At 47.8% G+C, this 10,000-nt stretch overlaps 1 protein-coding gene across 3 annotated transcripts in view; it reads right to left on the reverse strand.

Annotated features, from left to right (window-relative positions):
- Positions 1 to 2,981: 2,981 nt before the first annotated feature.
- Positions 2,982 to 10,000, reverse strand: part of LOC133127090 (major facilitator superfamily domain-containing protein 8-like) — a 13,197-nt gene continuing 6,178 nt past the window's right edge. For all 3 annotated transcript variants that reach the window (XM_061239728.1, XM_061239727.1, XM_061239729.1), the window contains 9 exons: positions 9,755 to 9,874; positions 9,558 to 9,637; positions 8,786 to 9,077; positions 7,961 to 8,034; positions 7,079 to 7,292; positions 5,534 to 5,656; positions 5,178 to 5,308; positions 3,753 to 3,876; positions 2,982 to 3,260 (listed from right to left, as the gene is read on the reverse strand). In XM_061239728.1, the coding sequence (XP_061095712.1) occupies positions 3,772 to 3,876; positions 5,178 to 5,308; positions 5,534 to 5,656; positions 7,079 to 7,292; positions 7,961 to 8,034; positions 8,786 to 9,077; positions 9,558 to 9,637; positions 9,755 to 9,874 (1,139 nt within the window). In that variant the 3' untranslated portion in view covers positions 2,982 to 3,260; positions 3,753 to 3,771. The remainder of the gene's footprint in view (positions 3,261 to 3,752; positions 3,877 to 5,177; positions 5,309 to 5,533; positions 5,657 to 7,078; positions 7,293 to 7,960; positions 8,035 to 8,785; positions 9,078 to 9,557; positions 9,638 to 9,754; positions 9,875 to 10,000) is intronic.

Raw genomic sequence — 10,000 nt, forward strand, 5'->3', positions numbered from 1 at the left:
CATGTAAACACAGCTACACTACCCAGTCATTAAAGAATCACTGCTATACATACACACAGCTGTGAATAAATAAATAGTGTGAATAATAAGATTCACAGGACATTACAGGAACCTAAATACTAAATAACAATATTTATTTTATACAATAAAGGGCATTTAAAGAGTTTTGTCATTAAAACCTCAAGCATCATAGCATAAATTATCTTACCTGCATATAAAATATTTTGGACAGGATAACATTCTTTGAATGCGTTTAGTATATTACACTTGCAGTACAGCCCCTAAGTTTTACATTACATTACATTATTGGCATTTGGCAGACGCTCTTATCCAGAGCGACGTACAACAAAGTGCATACCCATAACCGGGGATAAGTTCGCTGAAAGACCCTAGAGGGAAGTACAATTTCAACTGCTCCTAAGTAATCAGGATTTTTTTCCCTCATATTTTCAGACTACAGGGTGTTAAAGTTTTATATATATATATATATATATATATATATACACACACACACACACACACACACACACACACACACACACACACATCATTAAAAACACTGTAATAAATAATACACAACATCTACCCAATAAAATGAAATAAAATGAAGGAAACAGATTACCAGAATCATTATTGAATAAATAATATTTATTAGGTATTAATTAGATTAATCTGTTCATTTACCTTACCTAGTGTGTGGGTGTGTGTGTTCATTTCATCATTTGGAATATAGACATCACAGTTCAGGAAAAAAGAATGTTAAGCACATTATGCATGTAACTAAATGTTTGTGTATAGTCTTATATTTATAGCAAAATAAATATAATGTGTCAAACAGGCTGAATCACCATTCATTGGTGATTATCATTTAATTCATGTGTGAAATTTAGCTGTATAATTTTTGTATGATTTATGAAAATTTCACATTTACTTCTGATTACACCAATTAGTTAATGTAGCCAAATACCCATCTGGAGGATAAATCTAACATGTATGAAAAATATTTTAAATTGATTGTTCTGTTGTGCACTACGTTTTAAATGCATCTTACCCACTTATATGAAATTCTACATTACTATTTATTACGCTGGTTATAACTCCCACAGTGATCTGTTCAATGAAATATGAAGTGGCCAATAAGATATGAAATATGATTTATTTTCTAATTCGGAAGGACAGTCAAAATTAGGCTTTTAAATACATTTCCAAATCAAACTCAGATGGTTAGAGTAGTGTAGAGCATTTATTGGTGATATTAATAATTAGTTTTCCCTACATATTCTCACACTAAATATTTGTTTAGTTATTTTTCTTATTATTGCTTTTGTATCTTTTGTATTTTGTATCTGTATAAAATTGAAATTTTTTGTTTAATACTGTATATGTGATTTTGTTCAAGATGAGCACGGTACGTTTAAGATGAGGTTTCCAACCCCTCCGGCACAATTGATTCTGCAAATTATTTTGTGTACTTACATCTTCATGCAAATAACATAACATAACATAACATAACATAACATAACATAACATAACATAACATAACATAACATAACATAACATAACATAACATAACATAACATAACATAAACATAACATAACATAACATAAGGTAACAGGCAATTCAGTCCAGCAATGCCCGCCTTTTCCTACCACTAAGTGTACCTACTGCCTAAATTGCCTAAAAGCGAAATAGCATCCAGCACTGTATCAAGCCTGGTGTTGAAAACCCCCAGTTTCTGCCTCTACTATGTCCTGGCAGCTCTTCCACAGAGACCACTCTGTGTGAAAAAATGCTTCCGACTATCTGTCCGGAATTTCCCCTTTGCCAATTTCCATTTGTGTGCTCTCGTTTTGCGAACAGAACTCACCCTGAAGAAATCCTTATAATAAACAAATAGAAAATTACACTTCAATAAAAGGCGTTAACTTTTGTTTTTTGTTCCACCATTTAGCATGATAATGTAATTCTTTCTGATATATTGTATCACAAAACTGAAGCTAGATTGCACGCCCTTTCAATTTTTAAGAATAAATCCAAGTTAAAATCAGACTTCAATGACTACATAAATGTGTATTTAGTATTTACGAGCAACTACACACATGAGTAAGTATTTAGTATTCATCACATGTTGCTAATCCATTTTTGTAGTATACAATAGTAGAATGTGAAATCATCCCTGCCCCATTCTTTCCAAGCAAACATTCTAGATACCATTTTGGCCTAACAGCTGAATAGAAATAGTCAAACCAAATGAATTAGTCAATTAAATTATTAACCAACCCAAATAATGCATACAATTAGTGCACTGGTTTTCTCCTCCATAAAGCATGATGTCTTACCACCTGGACTAAGATGCATACTATTTTAATAATTCTTGTAATCATTACAAAGGGGGAAAATACCACATTGCATCATTAAATCACAAAGAAAAAAAGAAAAAAAATGAACTGGTTCATTAGCCAATTCATTACACATTCAAATACACTACTTATCCATACATCATGAAAAAGCAACACAATTCTGCATAGACAGTAATTTGTATATTATCTCATACAATTCAGCGAAAATGAAAAGGGTTAAATCTAGAAATAGATCGTGGAAACCCAGTTAATTTTGTGAAGACAAACAATTCTGCACAATTAATTATTTTTCTTGAGGAACATGTATACAGGATGAAAAAGTGTCCCGGGCTGACCAACCCAGGATGGAAGCACTTTTATTTTGTGGATCGATTTCAAATTGTTGAAATATTCCCTTGCAGGCAAAGAGTTCTTGATTCCACATAATACGGTTTATATTTTCCGTACAAGCAAAACCAGGAGTCTTGAGACCTCTAGAGGCCAGTGTGCAAAGTGCAGCTGGTCCAGTGGAAAAAAGAAACATCTAAAAATGGAGCGCCCCCACCCCTGCCTCAAGGATCAGGCAGTGTGGCCCCACCCTCCCCGAACCCCGCGGCCCCCCGACCCCCCCCCCTGGGAGTGACACCCTGCCCCGGACACCCTACTCTCAGATGAAACCTCAGGACCCTCCAGACATAAAGGCCCAGCGAGGCCCTACCTTCCATCAGCCGGACAGCCATTTCACTCTCACACCCTGCAGGTGCAACACATTCATATACACATACACACATACACACATTTCATAAAGACATTTTCCACAGGAAATATAACACTTCAGTGTAGCTTCAGTGTGCACAGGTCCAGACCCCTCCAACACAAGAGCATCCCGCGGCCCGAACAGACGCACCCCAAACCTGAACCTGCAGACAGAGAACACCATTTACCCTCTTAACCCAACCCTGCACACAGAGAACACCATTTACCCTCTTAACCCAACAGTGCAGACAGAGAACACCATTTACCCTCTTAACCCAACAGTGCAGACAGAGAACACCATTTACCCTCTTAACCCAACAGTGCAGACAGAGAACACCATTTACCCTCTTAACCCAACAGTGCAGACAGAGAACACCATTTACCCTCTTAACCCAACAGTGCAGACAGAGAACACCATTTACCCTCTTAACCCAACCCTGCAGACAGAGAACACCATTTACCCTCTTAACCCAACAGTGGAGACAGAGAACACCATTTACCCTCTTAACCCAACAGTTCAGACAGAGAACACCATTTACCCTCTTAACCCAACAGTGCAGACAGAGAACATCATTTACCCTCTTAACCCAACAGTGCAGACAGAGAACACCATTTACCCTCTTAACCCAACAGTGCAGACAGAGAACACCATTTACCCTCTTAACCCAACCCTCGCTAGCTCTCCCGCTCTTCCTCCTCCTCCTCCTCTTCCTCCGGGCTATCGGCCTGCTCCACCACGCGCTGTTCAACCAGCCGGTCGTAGGAGAAGAACATCATCACCTGAGAGACACACACACACACACACATCACCACCTGAGAGACACACACACACATCATCACCTGAGAGACACACACACACACACACATCACCACCTGAGAGACACACACACACATCATCACCTGAGAGAGACACACACACACACACACATCACCACCTGAGAGACACACACACACATCATCACCTGAGAGAGACACACACACACACACACATCATCACCTGAGAGACAGACACACACACACACACACATCACCACCTGAGAGACACACACACACACACACACACACACACACATCATCACCTGAGACACACACACACACACACACATCATCACCTGAGAGACACACACACACACACATCATCACCTGAGAGAGACACACACACACACACATCATCACCTGAGAGACACACACACACATCATCACCTGAGAGAGACACACACACACACACACATCATCACCTGAGAGACAGACACACACACACACACACATCACCACCTGAGAGACACACACACACACACACACACACACACACATCATCACCTGAGACACACACACACACACACACATCATCACCTGAGAGACACACACACACACACATCATCACCTGAGAGACACACACACACACACACATCACCACCTGAGAGACACACACACACACACACACATCATCACCTGAGAGAGACACACACACACATCATCACCTGAGAGACACACACACACACACACACATCACCACCTGAGAGACACACACACACACACACATCATCACCTGAGAGACACACACACACACACACATCATCACCTGAGAGAGACACACACACACACACACACACACATCATCACCTGAGAGACACACACACACACACACACATCACCACCTGAGAGACACACACACACACACACACACATCATCACCTGAGAGAGACACACACACACACACACACACACACACACATCATCACCTGAGAGAGACACACACACACACATCATCACCTGAGAGACACACACACACACACACACACACCATCACCTGAGAGACACACACACATCATTACCTGAGAGACACACACACACACACACACACATCATCACCTGAGAGAGACACACACACATCATTACCTGAGAGACAGACACACACACACACTATACTCACACAGTACTCACGTGCGCACACACACACACACACACGTGCACACACACGAACGTGCACGCGCACACACACGTGCACACGTGCACACACACACACACACACACACGAACGCGCGCACACACGCGCACACACACACACACACACTACTCACAGACAGCAGGACCAGTAGACCCATCATCACCCCCAGCATGATGTACAGGTTGTCAGTGAGTCCTCCTGCCCACAGGGGGCCTAGGATGGTGCCCAGCCCCCCCACCGAACGCCGCACCCCCTGACTGAATCCTGAAAACATTCAGTTAGATTCAGTTAGATTTGGTTAGATGTGGGCAGCCTGTAGCTACATGGTACATGGATGGGACCAGGATGTTGCTGGTTAAAGCCCCAGTGTAGCCACCAACTATGTGGCAATCAGGCAGCACAGGCGTAGTTTATTGAGAATGAACAGAACTGTATTTCACAAGCGTGTGGCAGTACCAGCTTTCGCCAGAGGAGGCCAGTGTTGCTCACCTTGCGTCTTCTCCGCCGTGACTTTGGAGAAGAGAGACACCTGGGCCACAGCTACAAAGGGAAGCCCCAAAACCTGCAGGAACACCCCGATAATAAACTCCGCCAGCTGCCAGCTATACCCACCTGCAGGAGGAGAGGAGAGAGGGCTGAGGGCGGAGGAGAGGAGAGAGGGATGAGGGCGGAGGAGAGTGGAGAGAGGGATGAGGGCAGAGGAGAGGAGAGAGGGATGAGGGCGGAGGAGAGGAGAGAGGGATGAGGGCGGAGGAGAGTGGAGAGAGGGATGAGGGCGGAGGCGAGGAGAGAGGGATGAGGGCGGAGGAGAGTGGAGAGAGGGATGAGGGCGGAGGAGAGGAGAGAGGGATGAGGGCGGAGGACAGTGGAGAGAGGGATGAGGGCGGAGGAGAGTGGAGAGAGGGATCAGGGCGGAGGAGAGGAGAGAGGGATGAGGGCGGAGGAGAGTGGAGAGAGGGATGAGGGTGGAGGAGAGTGAAGAGAGGGATGAGGGTGGAGGAGAGGAGAGTGAAGAGAGGGATGAGGGTGTAGGAGAGGAGAGAGGAGAGAGGGATGAGGGTGGAGGAGAGGAGAGAGGGATGAGGGTGGAGGAGAGGAGAGAGGGATGAGGGCGGAGGAGAGTGGAGAGAGGGATGAGGGTGGAGGAGAGGAGAGAGGGATGAGGGCGGAGGAGAGTGGAGAGAGGGATGAGGGTGGAGGAGAGTGAAGAGAGAGATGAGGGTGGAGGAGAGGAGAGAGGGATGAGGGTGGAGGAGAGTGAAGAGAGGGATGAGGGCGGAGGAGAGGAGAGTGAAGAGAGGGATGAGGGCGGAGGAGAGTGGAGAGAGGGATGAGGGCGGAGGAGAGTGGAGAGAGGGATGAGGGTGGAGGAGAGGAGAGTGAAGAGAGGGATGAGGGTGGAGGAGAGGAGAGTGAAGAGAGGGATGAGGGCGGAGGAGAGTGGAGAGAGGGATCAGGGCGGAGGAGAGGAGAGAGGGATGAGGGCGGAGGAGAGTGGAGAGAGGGATGAGGGTGGAGGAGAGTGAAGAGAGGGATGAGGGTGGAGGAGAGGAGAGTGAAGAGAGGGATGAGGGTGTAGGAGAGGAGAGAGGAGAGAGGGATGAGGGTGGAGGAGAGGAGAGAGGGATGAGGGCGGAGGAGAGTGGAGAGAGGGATGAGGGTGGAGGAGAGGAGAGAGGGATGAGGGCGGAGGAGAGTGGAGAGAGGGATGAGGGTGGAGGAGAGTGAAGAGAGAGATGAGGGTGGAGGAGAGGAGAGAGGGATGAGGGTGGAGGAGAGTGAAGAGAGGGATGAGGGCGGAGGAGAGGAGAGTGAAGAGAGGGATGAGGGCGGAGGAGAGTGGAGAGAGGGATGAGGGCGGAGGAGAGTGGAGAGAGGGATGAGGGTGGAGGAGAGGAGAGTGAAGAGAGGGATGAGGGTGGAGGAGAGGAGAGTGGAGAGAGGGATGAGGGTGGAGGAGAGTGGAGAGAGGGATGAGGGCGGAGGAGAGTGAAGAGAGGGATGAGGGCGGAGGAGAGGAGAAGGCGGGCTCACCCTGTGGTCGGGCCAGGAACACCAGGCACCACACACAGGCCAGGTTGCAGATGAGCAGTCCGGCAGCCAGCAGGCCCCTCTCTGGCACCCGCAGACTGAGCCAGCGCACCAGGAGGAAGCCGGCCACCACCTCCACCCCACACACACAGTACATCACGCTGTTCTCCAGCTCACCGAAGCCAAACAGCTGCTGAGTCACGGGCGTCACCATCGTCTGGGGAGACAGACACCGGTCTGGGCTCGATTGATCTTGCCTGGAGTAACTGAGCCTCAACCGCCACTGAGGACCAGGCACTTTGAGTATCACATGATTTGGGTCAGTGGTGTTGTGAGGTTCTGGTTGATTCGGGCAAGAGGTTCTGGCTGGCTTGGGTGAGAGGTTCTGGCTGGCTTGGGTGAGAGGTTCTGGCTGGCTTGGGTAAGAGGTTCTGGTTGATTTGGGTAAGAGGTTCTGGTTGATTTAGGTAAGAGCTTCTGGTTGATTTGGGTGAGAGGTTCTGGTTGATTACGTAAGAGATTCTGGTTGATTTATGTGATTTGGGAACATTACATTACATTAATGGCATTTGGCAGACGCTCTTATCCAGAGCGACGTACAACAAAGTGCATACCCATAACCAGGGATAAGTGCGCTGAAAGACCCTAGAGGGAAGTACAATTTCAACTGCTACCTGTACAACAAAGATAAGGACGAGGGCCTATTTTAATTTTTTTTTTTTTTTTTTTTTTTTGTAAACAAACAAACAAACAAACAAACGCAAAAGTATGACCAAACCCCTGAACTAGCCAAACACTGCTTACCTAGCCAAACTAAAAATACTGATACACAGAAAAGTAAATCACAGAAAGACAACAATTAAGGTTCACGGACAACGGACCCACCTCTAGAGCTGTCTGGTTGAACAGCACAATGAACTGAGCTGTGAGAAGCACAACAACCTCCTCCCTCAGATACTCTGCAGAGAGAGAGAGAGAGAGAGGGAGAGGGAGAGAGAGAGAGAGAGAGGGAGGGAGGAGGGAGGAGGGAGGAGGGAGGGAGGAGGGAGAGAGAGAGGGAGGGAGAGAGAGAGGGAGAGAGGATAGAGAGAGGGAGGGAGGAGAGAGAGGGAGGGAGAGAGAGAGGGAGAGAGAGAGAGGGAGGAGGGAGGGAGGGAGGGAGAGAGAGAGAGGGAGGGAGGGAGGATAGAGAGAGGGAGGGAGGAGAGAGAGAGAGGGAGGGAGGGAGAGAGAGAGAGGGAGAGAGAAAGAGGGAGAGAGAGAGAGGGAGAGAGAGAGGGAGGGAGGGAGGGAGGAGGGAGGAGGGAGGGAGGATAGAGAGAGGGAGGGAGGAGAGAGAGAGAGGGAGGGAGGGAGAGAGAGAGGGAGAGAGAGAGAGGGAGGAGGGAGGGAGGGAGGGAGAGAGAGAGGGAGAGAGAGAGAGGGAGGAGGGAGGGAGGGAGAGAGAGAGAGGGAGGAGGGAGGGAGGGAGGGAGAGAGAGAGACAGAGAGAAGGAGGGAGAGAGAGAGAGGGAGAGCAAGGAGGGAGGATAGAGAGAGGGAGGGAGGGAGAGAGACAGAGAGAAGGAGGGAGAGAGAGCGGGGAGAAAGAGAGACAGAGGGAGGAGGATAGAGAGAGGGAGGGAGGGAGGGAAAGAGAGAAAGATGAAAGTTAAACACCGGTAAACAGCAGAATGCCCCTCAGACCCCCCGGCGGAGTGGCTCCTTCACCTCGGGCACTGCTGAAGTTCTTGAAAGGGTTCACAGGAGTGGGCTGTGGGGGGGGCGAGGGGGGCGGAGACAGGTGGGGCAGGTTGCCATTGGAGACTGCAGAACTCTCTGATTGGCTGGAGCAGATGGTGCCATAGGTCCCCGGGGTCTCCTTCGGGCTCATCAGGGGTTTCTCCTCGTCTTCACCTCCCTCTCCCTCCCCCTCTCCATCCCCCTCTCCCCGCAGGGGCAGGTCCCAGTAGAGGAAGAGCACCACCAGCTGCAGCAGCAGCCACAGCACAGACATGAAGAGCTGTACAGACACAGACACAGACACAGACACAGACACAGACACAGACACAGACACACAGACACACAGACACACAACACAGACACACAGACACACAGACACACACTTTAAAAACCTGCTGTCCCACAGGGCTCAATTTTGGGACCTGTTCTTTTTACACTGTACATCAATGATATTGGTAGTAGGGTTGAATCTGCAAAGCCCCATTTGTATGCTGATGATAATGTTCTTCATTCTACTGCATCCAATATTGAGAAGGTTTTTCAGGATTTAAAATGGGCTTTGAATGAGATTTAATTAACTTGAAACTGAATGCACAAAAGACAGAATGTATGGTCTTTTGAAAGCAGACAAATGGAGCCATTTGCAGATCCAAACCATCCCGAAAGGGTTTCCCTGTTATAAATACTTGGGAATTTGGCTCAATGAAATGGGAGGGGAGGAGCAAAGCAGGAGAACAGGAGTAAACGGGGCGGGGCTCACCCCTGGGGAGGTGAATTTATTCACCACAAATGGACCCAGCTGGAAATCACACAGTCTGAGGAAGATGTTGAAGGCCGGGCCTGGGTTCGACAGACACAAACACAGATGCTCCAAACAGCAGTTGGGAGGAGTGCATTCCTCATGCTTGTAGATGCTGTATACACCTTTGACATGTTCTCCTTGGAGGGAATACTGACCAATCAGCAGGCCGACCTGTCGACACGCCATGACAACTGCAAACACGGTCGCGCGGTCCTCCGAGGCGGTGCTCCGCGTCAGGAACCCAAAAATGCAGGAGCCGGCGCCCGTCCCGATACCTGCACAAGAGCACAGGTGAGTCCCCAACGTAGTACACCCTAAACCTACATATTACACCCCAACCCTAACCCCATACTATACACCCTAAACCTACATATTACACCCTAAACCTACATATTACACCC

Source organism: Conger conger, chromosome 4 (assembly GCF_963514075.1).
Source record: "Conger conger chromosome 4, fConCon1.1, whole genome shotgun sequence".
NCBI classification, from domain to species: Eukaryota; Metazoa; Chordata; class Actinopteri; order Anguilliformes; family Congridae; genus Conger; species Conger conger.